At 40.9% G+C, this 20,244-nt stretch overlaps 1 protein-coding gene and 1 long non-coding RNA gene across 2 annotated transcripts; both read right to left on the reverse strand.

Moving 5' to 3' along the window:
- Positions 1–6,301: 6,301 nt before the first annotated feature.
- Positions 6,302–11,299, reverse strand: LOC113012707 (uncharacterized). The gene is made up of 6 exons (XM_080294013.1): positions 11,158–11,299; positions 10,734–10,841; positions 8,183–8,443; positions 7,922–8,082; positions 7,589–7,842; positions 6,302–6,684 (listed from the first exon to the last, which is right to left on the reverse strand). The coding sequence occupies exons 1-6, from the start codon at positions 11,252–11,254 to the stop codon at positions 6,534–6,536; spliced, it is 1,032 nt and encodes a 343-aa protein (XP_080150139.1). The 5' UTR covers positions 11,255–11,299; the 3' UTR covers positions 6,302–6,533.
- Positions 11,300–17,421: 6,122 nt separating this feature from the next.
- Positions 17,422–19,927, reverse strand: LOC145422307 (uncharacterized). The gene is made up of 4 exons (XR_013903600.1): positions 19,849–19,927; positions 19,588–19,748; positions 19,254–19,516; positions 17,422–19,063 (listed from the first exon to the last, which is right to left on the reverse strand). It is a non-coding gene; the product is annotated as an uncharacterized LOC145422307 (long non-coding RNA).
- Between the last annotated feature and the right edge of the window lie 317 nt (positions 19,928–20,244).

Below are 20,244 nucleotides of genomic sequence, written 5' to 3' on the forward strand. Positions count from 1 at the left end.
GGAGTAGGGGTTTGTCACCAGGGTGCAGAGGAGGCTACCCCCCCCCCCCCCCTCTGTCCCCTTCCGGCTGCCTCTGCCTCAATTTTATCCCACAACTTAGACATTCACATTATTCACACTCTCATTACACATACATATAGGATCTTGGGGGTGGGCACAATCACGGAGTCCATATTACCATCAGGGTGTACACCTCACCCCTGGCGTCGTTGCCCACCTCTCAATTTTAAATACACTTAGACATTGAGGGCTAGCAGGAGGGACTATGCGCTCACCTGCTGCTCTCTGGCAGGTAGCTCCAAGCCCTCCTGGGTTTTAATTGCACCTTAGAACACACATGCATCAACACTACAATGAGCGGGTGGAGGGAGGTTTGGAGTCTTCTCCCACCCCCATTCTCTGCGGCCTGCTGGAGCGGGAGGGCTAGGAGGAGTTGGCCGTCCGACTGCGGTCTGGAGTGTGGGGCCTCCCTGCTGCTGCGGAGTCGGGGTGGTCTGCCTCTCCCCACCGCAGTAAAAAGGGTAACACCACCTGGGTCTGGGTGCAGTTCCCCCCTCCAGGGGCAAGGGCACCTAGACCCGGTTTGTAGAGTACGCTTGGGGAGTGTGATCGTGTGTACAGCGTCTCTTTATGTCTGTCTCCACGTTGGTTGAGTGTGGAGTGAGTGCATATGAGAGCATGAGGGTGGGAATGGATGTTTGTGTCTGTGTGTGCCTGTATGTCTGTGTCTATATGTCAGGTTGGGTATCAGACGCCACCTCTCTGGGGACACCTCAGGCCCTCCAAGGTTTGGAGGCCTATCTCCACCCACCACCACTTCCCCTGCCAGTGGCGGACTCCCTCAGGTGTCGGTGCGTTGGTGGTTCTTTGTGTCTGGGGGTGGGCGTCCAGGTACACACCGGCTCACTCCTTGGCGGCCGCTTATCGAGGCCTGGAACCTGGGGCTCGCTCGGTCCACTTCGGAGGTGGGGTGCCCCCGGCCTCTCGGCCTGGGGCTCGGTCACTCAGGCACAGCTGGCTGCCGGCGGAGCTCACGGGCGCGTCACTGCAACTCCCCCTGGCTTCTGCTCCGCGGCTGCTGAGTGAGCCCTCATCTGGGACTCTCCTCAGCTCTTACTGGGACAGTGGCGCGGCTGCCCCTCTGTTGGTCTTCCATGGTCTCTTGTGTTCTGGGGGCCTCTGGATGTCTGGAGTTTTGATCTCCTCCATACCTGCTTCATACCCTGGAGGACGGGGCTGTGGCCCCCCCACACTCCCTAGCAGATCGTTACATGGAGAAACCTTTGGAATACAAGCACGCTGATCCAGACAGGTATGCACACGGGTGTTCACTGCTCGTAGACTTAAATTACACCTTTCTTGGCTACTACTTCGAAGCACATCTGTCCTGCGTGCTGCACAACAACATTGAATATTTAGTATTTACTGCTGTTTACACTTAGCTAGATTAATGCGATGGTGTTGTGTTTAGTATGTTGCTTTGTTTTTTTTGTTTTTTTGCTTGTTTTCTATTCTTCTCTCAACAGGTGATCCAGGAGATTTTTATTTTTTTTCTCCCCCCCTTTCTCACTGTCCCTCTCCCCTTCTGTTTTTCCTTTCCTTCCTCTTTCTTTCTCCCTTTCCTATCCCTCACTCATGTCTGTCCCGTCTGTAACATCTGAAAATAAAATATAATAAATAATAAAAACAAAGATCGACCAAATGGACCAATACGGCAATGCCACGATGATCCATTTGGCAAAGTAAATCCATTGGGTATCCTTGTTGGTCTTCAGACAACAATTCTGATGGCTAATGAACCAAATGGGACAGGCAAAAGAAAAAAAAAAAGAAAAAAGAAAAAAAGAAAAAAGAAAATGGAAGACATACAAGACCACTGATAATCTCCCACGATCTGGGGCTCCACGCAAGATCTCATCCCGTGGGGTCAAAATGATCATGAGAACGGTGAGCAAAGACCCCAGAACCACACGGGGGGACCTGGTGAATGACCTGCAGAGAGCTGGGACCAAAGTAACAAAGGTCACCATCAGTAACACACTAAAACGGCAGGGAATCAAATCCCGCAGTGCCAGACGTGTTCCGCTGCTGAAGCCAGTGCATGTCCAGGCCCGTCTGAAGTTTGCCAGAGAGCACATGGATGATACAGCACAGGATTGGGAGAATGTCATGTGGTCAGATGAAACCAAAGTAGAACTTTTTGGTATAAACTCAACTCGTCGTGTTTGGAGGAAGAAGAATACTGAATTGCATCCCAAGAACACCATACCTACTGTGAAGCATGGGGGTGGAAACATCATGCTATGGGGCTGTTTTTCTGCCAAGGGGACAGGACGACTGATCCGTGTTAAGGACAGAATGAATGGGGCCATGTATCGTGAGATTTTGAGCCAAAACCTCCTTCCATCAGTGAGAACTTTGAAGATGAAACGCGGCTGGGTCTTCCAACATGACAATGATCCAAAACACACCGCCCGGGCAACAAAGGAGTGGCTCCGTAAGAAGCATTTGAAAGTCCTGGAGTGGCCTAGCCAGTCTCCAGACCTCAACCCCATAGAAAATCTGTGGCGGGAGTTGAAAGTCCGTGTTGCTTGGCGACAGCCCCAAAACATCACTGCTCTCGAGAAGATCTGCATGGAGGAATGGGCCAAAATACCAGCTACTGTGTGTGCAAACCTGGTAAAGACCTATAGTAAACGTTTGACCTCTGTTATTGCCAACAAAGGTTATGTTACAAAGTATTGAGTTGTATGTTTGTTATTGACCAAATACTTATTTTCCACCCTGATTTACGAATAAATTCTTTACAAATCCTACCATGTGGATTCATGGATTTTTTTTTCACATTCTGTCTCTCACAGTTGAAGTGTACCTCTGGTGCAAATTACTGACCTCTGTCATCATTTTAATTGGAGGAACTTGCACAATCGGTGGCTGACTAAATACTTTTTTGCCCCACTGTAAATAGGCCTATACTACTGTACTTTAATGTCGGTCACAAGGGTGGTGCTTCAAGAGCCATGTATTCTATGAGGTGGTACTCATTGTGAAAAGTTTGAGAATCACATGCTCTAGTACCTTCTTGGCCTCCTCTTCATTTTCGATCACATCACATCTGTGTGTGTGTCTATAATGTAAAATATCTAATATCAAACTAAACTTTGGAACAAACACCAATGCTGATCAAAAATCACCACATTTGTATGTTTCCATGAATACCCTCAAAATACATTTCCAACATGTAAAATCCCCTTGTCCCCTAATATAGTTGCTCAGCGTTCATTTTTTTTGGTGATCGGACTGTGAAATTCTACAGAAAAGGGAAACTGAAGTTGTATTTTTGTCACGTAGACTGTCATAGTAACAGTTAATCCCAAGAACTCCAACGACTACCAGCAGAATACCATTCATAAAGTGTTGATTTACACTTTTTACATGCCAATATATGATAATTATCTTAAATCTTACTTTAAAACTATCATCATCAAGGCTTATAAGTAATAAAATGATTTAGAACACACCATTTTATAACCTCAAAATATTTTGCAGTTGTTGGAGATGACAGGAAAAACACTTTCAGTTTGAGTCCTTGTTCAGTCCTCTGTGGGATTTCCATTATAATATTGTTAGTTCTGCTAGAGCCACTCGCCGAGCTGGGGAACCACTGCATCTAGTGCTCCGATTACCACTGGGACCACTGTTACCTTCACCCTCCACATCCACTCAAGCTCTTCTCTGAGCCCTTGGTACTCCTCAAGCTTCTTGTGTTCCTTCTTCCTGATGTTGCTGTCTTTTGGTATCACTACGTGTATCACTATGGCCATGCTTGTTTACCACTACTATGTCTGGTTGTTAGCTATCGCCATTCGGTCCATCTGTATCTGGAAGTCCCACAGGATCTTAGCTTTGTCATTCTCGACCACCATAGGGGGCGTCTAAAATTTTGACCTTGGGACTTCCAGGACGTACTGGGCACAGATGTTTCAGATTACTACGCCGGCCACCTTGATATGGCTTTCCATGTATGCCCTTCCTGCTAGCACCCTGCTGTTTGTGTGCTGGATTGTCTCAGGGGCATCTTTACTGGGGCTACTGCGGTCAGTTGGGTCTTCACCTAGCACGCCATGGCTGACTGATCTGGATAGGGACAGTGTCATAAGGCAACTCCAAGGTGGTGTCCCAAAAAAACAACTTGCAGCAGTATTGGGAGTGAGCTCTTTTGTACCATCTCCAAATTAAAGACCGAGTTAAATGACATGTGAGAGACAGCTTGAGAAGTTTCAGTCCACACATTAGTTTTTTCATAGCTGAATGAAATTATTTCAAGTGGATGTTTGTGTCGAGCATGATCATCCCCATAAAGAATTTAAATTGTCTAGTAAGAAACTGTAAAGTAACATTGACTCATCACTGAAGACTACAGGAGCTATGAATAGAAAAATATTATTTTAATTTCAAAGGTTTACAGTTGTATACAAGATGTTTCCTGTTGGGTCTGTGTTTCCACAAGCCCCGCTGGTTTAGAAACTTATTCTCGTTAACAACAAAAACAAGACGAACATCTTTTACTTGCTAAGCAAGGGAGACCCAGCCGGTGTCTCAGAAAGCACTCTGAATCCTACCGTAGACTGACCCCAACGACGGCCTCCGCTTGCTGCCTTTTATTGGGAAAACAGTTCACACAATACACATCACAGCAAAAGCACCTCCCACCGTGAACCCCCAAATGGTTCTAAGACAAGGCACTATGTGTGTGTATGTATAAACATCGGTATGCATGTGCAAGAACGTGTGTGTGTGTGTCATGTGAGAATATGTGTTTCTGTGTGCGTGACTTCCAACTGTTTCTAACAACATCCTTAGTCATAAAATGGTAATCTCCCCCACACCCAATATATGGTTCAATTCCTGTATTGGTTCACCGTGCACAACACAGTGAAGCCACAAAAGGGCAGGAAGCTTACCACACAAGAAACAGAATCTTCACAAGGGATGTGTCTACAATAATCCTCCCCCAGCACAGAGTAGCTGGAGAGGTGGTCAGAGACAAAGGAATGTCTTGATCCTATAGACTGAACTAACACCTTACAGATTTAAGAAACACAATGACAACATTCAATAATTAGACTTAACATTTCCAACCAGCTCATTTAAGATTCTGAAAATCTGAACTGCAGTACGATCACATTAGCCACATCAAACTCCTCTTTTGTTGTGCTTTTTATCCTGTGACTCATTTGTTCAGTCGTAACCATCTTCTGGCTTTTTTATCTCAACCAAAGAGATGTAAATGCCACAAAAGTGCACATAACTTTTGTAAGCTGAAGCAGAATTTCATAATGATTTGTGCACATTATTGATTGGTACATGTGGGTGGTCTCCTCATTACCACCATTCATTTGCCCATTCATGTCTCACTGTGTCTTGTGCTAAACTTGTCGTGGACCTACCTAGAGATGGAAAGCTTAGCACCATAACTAGAAAGAATGTTCAAACGAGCCACTACTGGTGCTGAAAATTTGGTAAAAAGCATCCCTGTGATGACAGTTAATGACTGAAATGCAGACTTCATTCATGGAACTGAAGAAGTTTAAATAAACATGAGTTTGAACTATTTTGGTAAAGAGAATATTTCATACATCCCTCACCTTTGTCACAATTATGCTGCCTTAGCACACTCAGAAATTAGTTTATGAATGTGAAATATACGATTCATTAAATATTCTCAGACACTGTTTTCCCTCTGCAGATGTGCTCTCTCTTTATTTAGATTGTTTCTGACATTTACATTTGTCTTAGAAACTGTTTTTCAAAAGTTATGATTTTTAGAGGAACATATTCTAACTCTTTTAAAGAAGTAAACTGATAATATCATGCGCTGTACACGTGATGGACAGCAGCTACTCTGTCAGGCCTAAAATGAATAACAGGAAGCAGCCACAAAATTCACTTATTATCCCTTCAGATGCTCACCAACATGCTTGATCTCGTTTCTAAATTATCCAGTAACCCAGTTAAGTTGAAGTCTTATATAATTCAAATATTCCAGAAATATGTTATTAGCCTTCCAAAATATTTTCTACAGTTAAAAATACTGACTTAAGTATAAATAATGACTTTGACTCTCTATTTATCATCTTTCCTTTTGTACACAGGCTGCTAACAGAAACAGGTTATTAAAGCTGCAGTTTTAATTGTTACCAGGCACAAGTGTTTCTTAATGTGTTCATCAGCAGATGAGGTGTAAACAGACATACTGGTATAATATTGTGTTAATAATGTAAAACACTGTAAGTCTGTATATATTTTAGATGAACAATTTACTGTAGCATTGCTGTAGATAAATACAGGGTACACATATGGGCATAACAGTTTTAAACAGCAGTTTACTTTATATAAATGTGCTGAATAATGCTTTTTCATGTTAGCTGTAAGATTTGCTAATATGCTAAAAGGTTTATTAAATGCTTACAGAGATTTGTCTGATAGCAACTTGTGTTTATGTAAGATTGTGATGCATTATTGCAGATATTTTAGCTCAGTGGTTTTGGTGCTTTTTCACAAATCCATTTCATTTGGGCATCACATTTAACGTCGTTCCAGCTCTTGTAGAAGTTTGCTTTGGGATACAACGCTGCACAGTCCTCATTGTTGATATCATTTGGCTCTCCATCATTCCAGTACCTGAAGCAAACGACAAGTTACACTGCTGAGACAGGATTTCCTTTCACGCGATTCACATTAATTGTTATTCACCTTTTATCTTATTCGTGTAATTTATCCTTCAGGAGGACAAACACAACTGACCGCTGATTTACACAAGTTTCACCGTGTGTATACGTTTAATCAGGCCTCCTCCTGACATTCTTTTGTTATTTCAAAAAATGATTACCTTGATATTAATTGTGTTTTAACTTTTGTACAGTTCTTTGTTGCTTTTATGTCTTCAAAAAGAACTATATAAACTTTACTTTACGTACTTTTCATTCTTAATGTGAAATTTCCAGCAAATCTTACATTACATGCTACATTAAATGAAAAGATGCACAGTATTCAAAGACCAAGAAGAAGTTTTTGTATATCTGTATGTGGAGAATGGACTAAGTGTATAATTAAAACAAAATGAAAACATAAAAAAGTAGAAGTACGAATGTATATGTTCATCTGTTGTATTCTATTTAACCAATTTAGCGTAGCAGGGGGACTGGAGCCTATCCCAGCCACCGTAGGCGGAAAAGGCCGGGTACACCCTTTTGGCTGTAGTAATGTAGATTGTTGTTTTGCATTGTGCATTGCATATTGCATTACATATGTATGTGTATATAGAGATGTGTATTTGTATGTATGCATATATGTGCATATATGTCATTGCTGTACATATAGATGATATTGAGCTGATCATTTTAATTGCATCAAAGGGATTGGATTAAATAAGTTTATAATGCCTCCTAACTCATGCTAGCAGGTAAAATAAGCTGTGTAGTGTTGTTGGAGACAACTCAATGTACAGTACACTTTTGTTGTTTATGTTTATATTTCTTCATGTTTGAAATGAAAGCAGTCATTTTAAATGACACTGAACTCTTACCCTTCAGCAAGTAATGTTCCATCCCACCATTTCCAAGTCCCTTCCTCATGGACATCTCTCAGTCCGATCCAGAAGCCCATTGGGGGATGAGGCGTATCTTGATGATTTATTCTTCTGCTTATCCAATCCAGAAACTCAGGGTCTCTGTGAGGCATCCAAGGTCTCACACGGCGAGGAACGTCAGACTCCCAGACCAGGTCACGAGTTTGTGTCGGGGCAGCTTGATGATTTATCAAATAATTGACTGTTGAGTTCTAACGAAAAAAGAAACAAAACCAAAGATAAATTTTCAGAAATCTGCATGAACACTGCTGCACAGAAATATTAACAAACCTCTTCATCTTGGCTGTCTATGATTATAAGATCTCCTCCCTGCAGCTGACAGAAATCTCTGGATTCCTTCCATGTTTTGAATTCATTTGACTTCAAGGGGAAGTAGTAACATACAGAGTTCATTAAAATCCATCCTGCAGGACAGTGTTTGCAGCCATCGCCTGTTTCCAAAAGAAAATACCACCATTATAGAAAATTATGAAACAAGTCATTATGCTTTTACAATTTGATCATATACAGAAACAATGAAACCGGTCTTACTAAGCATTGATAAGCGTGTTCTCATGGCTTCAATTTCCTTTGTAACTTTTTCCATCTGACTTTTATAGTCATTGCTTCGTTTTGTCTGGTGTTCAAGCTCCCAGTTGGTTTGTGTCTGACGGCTCATCTCACTGTCCAGCTGCTTCCTGGCATCCTTCATGGTTTCCACTGCAGTCTTGTAAGTATCCTGGAGGTTGATGAGCTCTTTGCTGATGCGTTTGGTATCATCGAGCGTGAGGTGAGTGTCTGTGAGTTTGTTATCTGCAAGTGTTGAAGACTGTTACTTTTCTTATTCTTAAGTAACAATATTATAAATCAGGTGGTTTGACAACATTGTACATCATCAGTTTTATTTAGAAATGTTATTGTAGATTTCCAAGATTTGTACAAATCATTGTAGCATCAGTACAATGAATCAATAAGCAGGCTGATAGCAAATTACTCACCTCAGTACATTTAATCATTATGTCCATGTTGTAGCACATAGAAATGTTTAGTCACAGACAGACACATTTTCCCTGTAACTGTGCCTTCGCTCTAACTTTTGTTGAAAATGTGATTTATGTGATGATTTTGCCTAATAGTAAACAGAAATATTTGTCTTTTTCACCATCCTTAGAAATGTTGCTCAACAGCTATCACCAAATGGAGTACTCTAAACTCTGCACTGGAAAAATATACTTTACTTCACCTGTGATCACACACTTTGGTTTTCCAGTGCAAAGGCAGCTGGCAGAGGAATGGCCAAGGAAAGGAAAGACCTCACTGAGCGAGAAAGATGAGGAAAGCTGGTGATGATTCAGTGCAGCTGGTCTCAGGGGATGAAGAAAAAGCCTGATCAACTTAGCAAGGTGAGTTTAATGTTATGATTTATTTTACTTTTTGATGGTATGTTCAATGTATGTTACTTGAATTATACAATGCTCAAGTCATTTTCCACCTCAAGTTTCTCAATATTAAACCTTGTAGCTTTATTCATTTTATTTTTGGCTTAAAAGTAAACAAGAGCAACAAAAAAAAACCCCTAACTTTTTAAAATTCTTTCTGTTCCTCTTTTTTCCTCTGAACACATCCTGACCAGGTTCAATGAGACGGGGGAAGTAAACAGCGATACATTCACCCAGACTGCTGATGTTCCTGTATGAACTGAAAAACTTTGAACATCCAAGAAAAAGCTGAGGTTATTTTCTTTACAGCTCATATGGATCTTGATTGACTGAACATTCAGACTTTATTCAGGACTTTGCTACGGGGAGAGAGGTACCAACATGTGTGAGCACATGTGTACACACACACACACACACACACAGCATCTCACTTCATGCTTGCCCTTCCCCTAGGCTCTTGTGTCACTCAGCAGTTTGTCGTATTATTGTCTTATTTGTTGAAATTTACAGTCCATGAGCACAAGCAGGGATTTTTGCTTGACCTCATTCTCAGAGGCCTCGCTAATATTTAATGGTCATGAAATATGTCAAACTTTTCTCCATCCCTAAAGTTAAACAGCTGAGAGCATCTTTAGCGCAGCAGAGAAAAAGATGTGCACCTTGAACTGGAGTTTAAGTGATCCATTTAAGTGACCCTTATGCCTTTGCTGCTGATGAAAAGTTTTCATCAGAAGAAACACTTCTAATTGTACTTTGCTCCTCACTGTCTTTGAAAGGTAAGCGTAGACAAAACAAATCCAGTAGATGCAGTCTATCTGGAAGTTTAGTATAGTAATCTGTCTTTTTTTGTTTTAATGTTTTATTCTGTGTTTTATTTATTTATTATATGGGGGGGAAAGTCCTGTCAGCCTTGTGCTGAGAGGGCTGCAGTCATCGATCTTTTTTATTCTAATAAACCTAAATCACAGGATCACTGATCTGTTCAGTTTTATTCATGTAGCACCGCTTAGCTGTCAACAACTCTCATCTCAAGTCACTTCATATTGTAAGGTAGAGATCCTACAGTGTTAATCTAGGATAAAGTAGTCTCGGCTTCATTGATGAAGTAAATGCAATGATTCAACAGACAAGAATAGAAACCACAGCTTAACAATTTGGCTGATGCAAAGAACCACGAGGCAGTGATTCCAGCTTAAATGTATTCTGGATATTGTTAAATATTCTTACATTTTTTGTTAATGTTTGCCAGGTATCCTGTTTAAAGACAACACTTTGAAGTCACTTCCATGTCTTTACATGAGGACAAACTCATTTCAAGGAAAATAAAAATGCTCAAATTTTAAAGATTGTAAATGATTGTTTAGTCATTTTATGAGGAGATGGATGCCGGCATATTTTAGTATAGTTTTGGAATTGACGAGAATAAAAAGAAAAGAATAAAAACCAATTTTGTTGTGTACTAAAACAAGCAAACAAACAAAAAAAAAACAGAAGGTGTTCTGGCAGAAAAATTATCAGGACTTTTTTCAGTTTTTCTGAAGGTTTTTTTTGTTTTGTTTTTTTTTGGACTATTGGCAAAGTTTGATAACCATTTGCTAAATTGCAAAAAAGAAATTATTTAATAATTAAAACATTTATGTGCACTATAACTCATAATGACTTACAGTGGATCCCCAGGCCAATATTCAGTATCAGAAGAACAGCAGCAAGAAGCGCCAGGCACACTGCAGCCAGTCTGTGGCGTCTCCCAGGACTCATAGTGAACATGGACACTAAACAGGCAGAACATTATGAATTTTCAGCTTAAAGGCAGGTAACACACATATAACTTGGTTGAAGCTTTAAAAGAGTAAAATGTGATCATTTTAGGATTTAATATTACTGTTTACTAGTAGTTTATTTAACATCTTCTCTGTACTCTTTATTTATGATTAGAAAAATCCTGTTAGAGCATGTAAACCTTACACGTAGTTGTCTCAGATCATCAGGTCCTGTCATTATATCTTAACTCTGTAAAACCTACTTCAATCAAAAGAATCAGAAACCTGACTATGGGAGTGCAATGAATAAAAATTTGAATTATTATACCTTGTATCCTGTTAGACTGATGGTAAGGAGGATACTCTTCCTTGTGCAAATCGTCTTCATAGACAAGTGTCTGAAAACCACCATTTGTCTCCTCCATTCTCACTGTTCAGTCTAAATCAGTCATATGTCAGTGCATTTAAGCAACAGTCTGTCACAGATTGTGACGCCTACTGCTGAGGTCATCAACAATCAGTTCCAGTGAAATCTGCTGTCTGTAAAAACAAAGAGGGAAGTCCATCCATCCATCTATTTTCTTCTGCTTATCAGGGGCCGGGTCACGGGGGCAGCAGCCCATGCAGAGAAGCCCAGACCTCCCTCTCCACGGCCACCTCCTCCAGCTTGTCCGGGGGAACGCCAAGGTGTTCCCAGGCCAGCCGAGAGATATAATCTCTCCAGCGTGTCCTGGGTCTGCCCCGGGGCCTCCTCCCGGTGGGACATGCCCAGAAAATCTCACTCAGGAGGCATCCTTGTCAGATGCCCAAACCACCTCAACTGGCTCCTTTCGATGTGGAGGAGCAGTGGCTCTACTCTGAGCCCCTCCCGAATGGCTGAACTATTCTCACCCCAAAGAGCTGATCCAGTGTTCCACGACCAGGATGAAAACTGCAGTGTTCCTCCTGCATCCGAGGTTCGACTAACGGACGGACTCTCCTCTCCAGCACACTAGCATAGACTTTCCCAGGGAGGCTGAGGAGGGTGATTCCCCTGTAGTTGGAACACACCCTCCGGTCCCCTTTCTTAAAGATGGGGACCACCACCCCGGTCTGCCAGTCCAGGGGTACTGCCCCTGATCTCCACGCAACATTGTAGAGGCGCGTCAACCAAGACAGCCCTACAACATCCAGAGCCTTCAGGAACTCGGGGCAGACCTTATTCACCCTAGGGGCCCTGCCACCAAGGAGTTGTTTAACTGCCTCAGTGACCTCGCCCCCAGAGATTGGTCGCCTGACGGTTTGCCAGAATCTCTTCCAGGCAGTCTGAAAGTCTTTTTACATGGCCTCTCCGAACTCCTCCCACACCGAGTTTTTGCTTCAGCCATTCCGCTTGGCATGTCGGTACCTATCAGCTGCTTCCAGAGTCCCACAGGCTAACCAAGCCCGGTAGGACTCCTTGTCCAGCTTTCCCTCTTCAAAGAGGGAAGTGATAGATGTTATTAATGTGTAGGTGCCACAATTACTTTCCAGATACATGAGATCTATATCTGCTGATCTCTTTGAGAGAATTCAAAGAATTTGTCCAAATCACAGCTGAAGGAACCCTCGTCAGTGTTAGGTTCAGTTTTTTTTATATAATAAAATGTCACAACAACAATTGCTTCAAGGTACTTTATATTGTAAGGTAAAGACCACCACGATAATAAGAGAAACTCCAACAATCATATGACCCCCCTAAGACAACAATGCTTTGCATAAACTACATGAATTAAATATACCGTTAGCATTAGAGAATGCTTAAAAGTTGCTAAACATTATACACTTAGCATATGAGAAACAAAAATGCAACCCAAGTTTTTTTTAGTTGAGACCGAATCCATTGTGCTGATTAAAGAAACAATCTTTTTTTTTTTTTTTTGCTACATTAGTGTCAAGATTTTCTAATTTTCTGTTTCTATTCTGAATAAACCACCAGGATGTTCAAAACCTTCTGCATTTGATCATTTTTCACATATAAAAATTCCCCAGTGACTTTTTACATTTTTAATCCTTTCTTCATTTTGAAAACAATTGATCAGTGTGACCAGGTTGTAGCATTGCTTTCAGTATGAAGAGGCTGGATGGTATACAGATACCTGCAGTGTTTTGTTCTGTAAGAACAATGAAAAGTAAAGTAGTGAGAATGAACTGCATAGCTTTCAGAGAGGACTTTGAACTATGAGTTTATTAATAGCTATAACTGAGTAAACCATTAAGAGGAAGCTGGGGTATAAACAGACAAAACAGTAAAACATTGGGGCAGTAATGTAGAACAGTATGTCTCTATAGAAGATTATAAACAATATACCGAAGCACTGTCCGATAAATTAATACAGTGTATAAATGTTAACTGAAAGATTTGTTAGGTTATAATTTATTAAATATTTACCAAAATCTGTGTTTCATATGCAAGCTTGGTACCTCTACCCCAGAGGCCTGGGAGACTGAGGGACTGATTTAATTTTAAAAACATCTGTGAAAACATTACAGAGATGCTTCATGGAATATTACATTAAAATGTACTTTAATCATGAAAAACAAGGACTTTTTAAACTGAAATGAAGGTTAGCTTAATGTTAAGTAACACATCCCATTTTCTCTTTTCACACTGATTAAACCAAGTTGGCACGTTTCCATAAACACTGAACATTTGGGTGTAGCACTGCCTTCAACTTTTATCAGTCATCATAAACCAACATAAAATTTAGATTTTGTTCCAAAAAAGGCTTTTAGTATTTGTATAGTAGTTTAAAAATATGAACAGCTCCCTCATTTAATGTGATTACACAATGAAATACACAATGCGCTTGTTAAGATATTTACCAGTGAAAGAGAGAGAGAGGAATTGGTAAATTCTTAAAGTTACAGATTTAGGGGTCTTCACCCAGGACTTGGTCAACAATTGAATGACTCTATAAAATATCTACATATATATATCTATAAAAGAGTCTTTGGATGCGCTAGTGAAGCTCTGAGGTGTGCTGGATTTGTCAATAGAAATAAGTCATCTGACTGGCAGAGAGAATGTCGAGACTCAGGAGGACAGTTCATCCTTAATCTTATTCAGCTCGTTTTAGAACTGAAGAAGCTTCTTGGATGAGAGGTGAAATGTCTTCATGAAAAACGTCCACGCGCTTTCTTTCCAAGCTCTTTGGAACAGACAGCTTATTGTAAGTATCTTCTAAACAGCTTTGCACTGATAAATGTAGATTAATGTAGAAATACATTAAAGCATCATAGTCAAGAGAACAGAGGAAAGCACTGCCCTCTGCTGGGAGCAAGTGAAAACACTTTTACTGACGGTTGGATCAACATCCTGAGTTTGGTGCCAAACGCATCATTAAATAGGGAACAAGATCATCGAGTGAGGGCACACTGACAACAACCACCTAGCATTTACATTGTGCACAGCACAGCTCTCTTCATTAGTCATTATTGTCTATTCTGTAAAATAGTCAGATGTCTATTCATATTAATGTAAAGAATTCACCTGCTTGCTGCTACTACTGCACATTCACCCAATGTATATACTATATATATATATATTAGGGGTGCAACAATACACAAAATTCACGGTTCGGTTCGGTTCGATACTTTGGTGTCACGGTTCGATATTTTTTCGATACAAAAAAAATGTTCATGCCTTTTTAATTTGTCATTTATTAAATTTTCACGGCACATTCCGCACCACATCTCTGTGCGTTCATCATTTGTTTGAAGCCAGCTCGCCTCCTGCAACTACTTTTCCGAGAATACGTGCTTCTTTTGTGGTTCGGACTCCTTCTGACATTTCTTTGGAGGTGGAGGAACACCAAAGTAATTGCTTAAAGGAGCTTCTTCGACATCTTTAAGAGTTCTAAACAAATGTCTGTCCTCCTCCTGAAAATCTTATGTATGCAAACACGCGTTGCAACTTCATATCTTGTGCGCGTTTTTTTTTATTTATTTTGACAGCGAATGCGCACCTGCGGACCACTTATGTGCAGCCCTGGTTATTTCACTTGTCATATTGCAGCCACAGAAATTCTTTTGTCCATGAAACCATAAAGCTGCACTTTCTTTTTGCCTTATAGTCTGATTTGTCATAACTTTTCCGTTTTGTGGTAAGCTTTTCTTTGGCTGTCACTTCTTCACCCTGACCTGTCTTACTTGGCTCAGCAGAACTAAAATATTGTGGCGAGCTCAGACACGGAGGAGACGGAGGTATCGTTTGGTCTCGCTTCCCGTGAGCTAGCCAGGGAGCACAGCCGTTTATTGACATCTGCAGAAGAACACTGCCGCTAGCTAACTGCTCAGCGCGGCAACAGCACAGCAACAACAACAACAACACACAGGGCGCCCTCTGACCCCGGAAGGACACACCGTCGCAGCGAGAGGGCGTCACCCGTCACTATGGCAACATAAACAAAACATAACTGTACAAACAGAACCCCGAACAGCCCTGACCCGCTACATAGCCCCCACCTAAGGGGTCAGTCGTCCCCGACGACCCCATTACCCCACACAAAGTCCTGCAAATGTCCAGGTGCCTTCTTTTGGCGCACCGGCCGGTCACGACCGGCGGGGGAAAAGTCACTCGGGTCAGAACATGGGGTGCCACCATCATCCCACTTCTGACACCAATGTGGCGAGCTCAGACAAGGAGGAGACGGAGGTATCATTTGGTCTTGCTTCCCGTGAGCTAGCCAGGGAGCACAGCCGTTTATTGACATCTGCAGAAGAACACTGCCGCTAGCTAACTGCTCAGCGCGGCAACAGCACAGCAACAACAACAACAACACACAAGGCGCCCTCTGACCCCGGAAGGACACACCGTCGCAGCGAGAGGGCGTCACCCGTCACTATGGCAACATAAACAAAACATAACTGTACAAACAGAACCCAGAACAGCCCTGACCCGCTACAATATATATCCTGCTGCTTTTACACACACACTCACATAACGCTCAGCGATTCTCTGCGCGATCAACCTCTCACATGTTTAAGCTTGCTGCGGGAGATTTCACTTGTCATGTTTGCATAGTAAGCTAACGATTGATAAGACGATGTCAGAGGAATTGGTGCACAAATTATCATCACTGACCAATACACAGTTCGCGCGATTGCAAAGTGAAAGCAAAAAACAAGCGCAAATTCAAACGCGATTTCAATATGTCACATATTGACAGTGGCTCACCGATGCCAATGACATAATTACCCAGCTACATTTCCGAAAGAATGCAAAACCATTGACATATATTTTTCCTTCCTACGATAGCCCGACGGGCAGGGCAGAGATAGATTTTGGTAGCCCGACTGGAAAAATCGCTAGCCCCGGGACGTCGGGCAGGCGATTTTGCGAGCCCTGTATCTGATTGAGGAATCACTCATCTTTGGAAAAGAGAGTTTATTACAGAGAAATGGCTCTTTCCAAAATAAAAGCTATACTATACGCTTCTTCTGGGCTATATTCTCAGCAGCATATTAAACATATCAGGTCCCCATAAGAAGAATCATGTGCTAACGGCTGTCTAAATGACTCGGGTAAAGTTTGTAGCATACGTGCTTGTTGTTTTTGTCTGCTTCCACTTGTCTTTGCACTAGGATGATGTCGGTGTAAATGTGCAGTCATATTTGTTGTGTTCCCACTAGTGCTGTCAGCGTAAATCTCGTTGAAATGACGTTGGCAAATCTCCGTTAACGAGCTACCACGGATCGCCCGTGCATGGGGCTGGACGGCCAACACGTTAACGAGCTAACTGCGCTAACACACTAGCTCCCACCCATGTAATTGAGCTTTGCGTGGCACATCCAACATACTGTTTTACTTTAGTCCATGACGCGCTTACCTTCAGGGTCATACCTCACATGAAAACCAAAATAGTTCCAAACGCCAGATCTGAATGAGGGTGGGGGAGGTTCAATTTGCCATGTTGCAAGGAGAGCTTAACTTCTGTCTCGCTAGCTTGCCCTGCGCTCAGTGAATCTGCGTTCGACTACTCCGCCTAGGCTGCACTGTCGAGCGCAGATCCACTGAGCGCTCAACACAGACAGCATCGTCAGAAGGAAAGTTGATAAAATAATTTAAAAATTTATTTTGTATTGTTCGATACATATGGGTACCGAACCGAAAGCACTGTATCGAACGGTTCAATATCGATAGGAGTATCGTTGCACCCCTAATGTATATATATATATATATATATATATATATATATATATATATATATATATATATGTATATATATATATATAGATATATATATATATATATATATACATATATATACATATATATATATATAAAATGTTCTTCCTCTTACCCCCCCCATTTTGCACATGTCAAGGAGCGTGTCAGGCTACATTTCACTGTGTGTTATACTTGTATAACTATGCATGTGACAAATAAAGAACCTTGAACCTTCATGATGCTAATATGTATTCATATAGAGATAATAGCTTTATTTTATAGTATAAAAAATAAAATCATCACTGTTTAAGACAATATTAACATTTTAATGAGCAGAATAAAGTATAAGGTGAAGAAAAGTCAGAGTGTAATATCTCCATATGAGGCTCTCAGTAAGCTAATATGCCTAGTAGACATATTCATATACATGAATGCATTTTAAGGGCATGAATAAAGAATAAACCATACAGTGAAACAGTGATCCTCTTTAGAAATGTTTAATTTTACAGGACAGAATGATTATATTAAAAATTAAAAATAACAGCTGCTGTTGTGAAACAGAGGCTCCGCTGGTGGGCTTTGGAGGTGACGAGGATCTTGTTCCTTGTTCCTGACCAGGAGTGGGCATTCCACCCTTTTCCTGCTGAGGACCGCTCCGGGTTACACCTCAGACCGTCAAATATATGAATGTTATTAGATGGATTTTAATTTTGTTCTTATGTAACTGCCATAAATTTTCAACAATGGCTTTAAAAAGAGGTAAGGAGGATGGCACACACATCTTCTTGATAAAAGAGTGAATCAAATCCACCATTAAAATTACAACCAGTAGTCAATATCAGTCACATGCATATCTGGCAAGACACTTTGCTGTGTCGACACAACTCACTGCTGATTAATTCTTAATCACTGAATTCCAGTTCAAACTTTTATCAGAGCTGTGACTAGAATGGAACCGGACATTCAACTTCTCACAGGGCAGATGCAGGCCCACAGTTCACACTGATGAACATACAGTACATAGGTAAGCTCACTTTTGCGACTTGAATAAGTTATTCTGAGTATAAACAAATATAATCATAATAAAATCTACTGGGATAAAATCCATCTCCACAACCATACTGGTATTGAAATGTTTTGTGCTGTGTAGGTGCTGTATCGCTTAGTTCGGTTTCTCAGCCTGCTTGCTTTGTGGTTTTCAGAGGGAAGTTGATGAGAGAGAGCAAACAGTGGTGTCTACTAGGCTACCCTACTGGAACCTACAAAACTGGATTATAAGGAAAGAACACAAGAACTTTGAGAGACTGCTCATATGAGTCATTTAAGAGATTCTGCTCTGACAACTGAAGCTTAAGATTGCGCACGGCACAACAGAAACTTTCTTTCTGTGAAGAACCCAGAGAGGGTTATTTGATTTTTTATTGATGTCATAAATAGTGTTATTAAGTATTTCCTAAGTTAATTTTTTCTATTAAGAACCCAGAGAGGGTTATTTGATCTCGGAAAGGGTTATTAATATTTGGTTATGTGTGGCTTTCTGGAAAACAATAAATGTTTACATTTTGGCAAACCTGCGATTGTCACACTTTTTCTGTTACAAACTGACCCTGGCCCCCCATCAGAGAAGGGAAAAGTTCTGTGGCCCTCACTGGAAAAAGTTTGGGGACCCCTGGTATACACAGTTGAATAGTGGAATTGTAAAGCGCTTTGAGGGTCTCGAAAAGCGCTATATAAATGCAATCCATTATTATTATTATTATAAAGAAAAAACATATTATAAACAACTGTTTATTTTATATACCACCTACATTTTATATAGGTGTTGTACTGTATTACATACAGATATTTGTGTTATAGTAGCATGTACATATGTAAAATTGTATTACAGATGTTTTAGCTCATGGATTTTGGTGCTTTTTCACAAATCCATTTCATTTGGGTGTCACATCTAACATCGTTCCAGCTCTTGAAGAAGTTTGCTTTAGGATACAGCGCTGCACAGTCCTCATTGTTGACATCATTTGGCTCTCCATCGTTCCAGTACCTGAAGCAAATGGCAGGTTACTCTACAGGGAAAGTATTTGCTTTTATTTAACCCACATTGCTCATCTTTTATTGACATTCATGTTAATTCATAATGACAAGAATCATGTTAATAAGACACCATTTTCTAAATATACAACACACTGCTGATTTACCCAAGATTCACAGTGTGCAACATATTTCACTCTCACCCCTCAGTAAGGAATGTTCCATCCCACCATTTCCAAGTGCCATCCTCTTGGACATCACTCAGTCCAATCCAGAAAGCCTTTGGGGATTTTGGATTTGGCTGAGGCATCATCCCAGAGGCATCTTCATAATAATCTGAGTAGTCGTGTATCATGGAGTGGTCTATATAACTCATGTAATGTTGAAAGGTGGGTTGGTCACTGAATAGGTCGCCAGTCTGTAGCGGGGCATCTTGATGATTCATCAGGTAATTTACTGTCAAGTTCTAACAATTAAATAAATCAATAAATAGACAAATATCTGCATGAACACTGCTGCACAGAAATATTAACAAACCTCTTCATCTTGGCTGTCTATGATTATAAGATCTCCTCCCTGCAGCTGACAGAAATCTCTGGATTCCTTCCATGTTTTGAATTCATTTGACTTCAAGGGGAAGTAGTAACATACAGAGTTCATTAAAATCCATCCTGCAGGACAGTGTTTGCAGCCATCGCCTGTTTCCAAAAAATAATACCACCTTTATAGAAAATTATGAAACAAATCATTATGCTTTTACAATTTGATCATATACAGAAACAATGAAACCGGTCTTACTAAGCATTGATAAGCGTGTTCTCATGGCTTCAATTTCCTTTGTAACTTTTTCCATCTGACTTTTATAGTCATTGCTTCTGTTAGAGTTTGTATTGTTGATTGTCATTTATGCTTAGAAATATTTAACCATAGATGCTTAGAGGTGTATAATCAATTGTGTAGTGATAAGTTGTGTGATCTTTAACAGGCTACAGAGGCTTGGTGTGCATTCCACACTAGAATGCACACCTACATCCTGGGAGCACGGGAAGAGGTCGCATCTTGTTTTAATTGTTTTATGGTAGGATTAACGTAGCTACGTCTGTTCTAGTCTAAGTGCTTTTCTGTTTAGATGAACTGCTGGACTTCCTCACCGGGGGGGGTCTAGTCTACCCTCTTCCTGACCAAGGATGTTTG

The sequence above is a fragment of the Astatotilapia calliptera genome, chromosome 19 (genome assembly GCF_964374335.1).
Source record: "Astatotilapia calliptera chromosome 19, fAstCal68.1, whole genome shotgun sequence".
NCBI lineage: Eukaryota > Metazoa > Chordata > Actinopteri > Cichliformes > Cichlidae > Astatotilapia > Astatotilapia calliptera.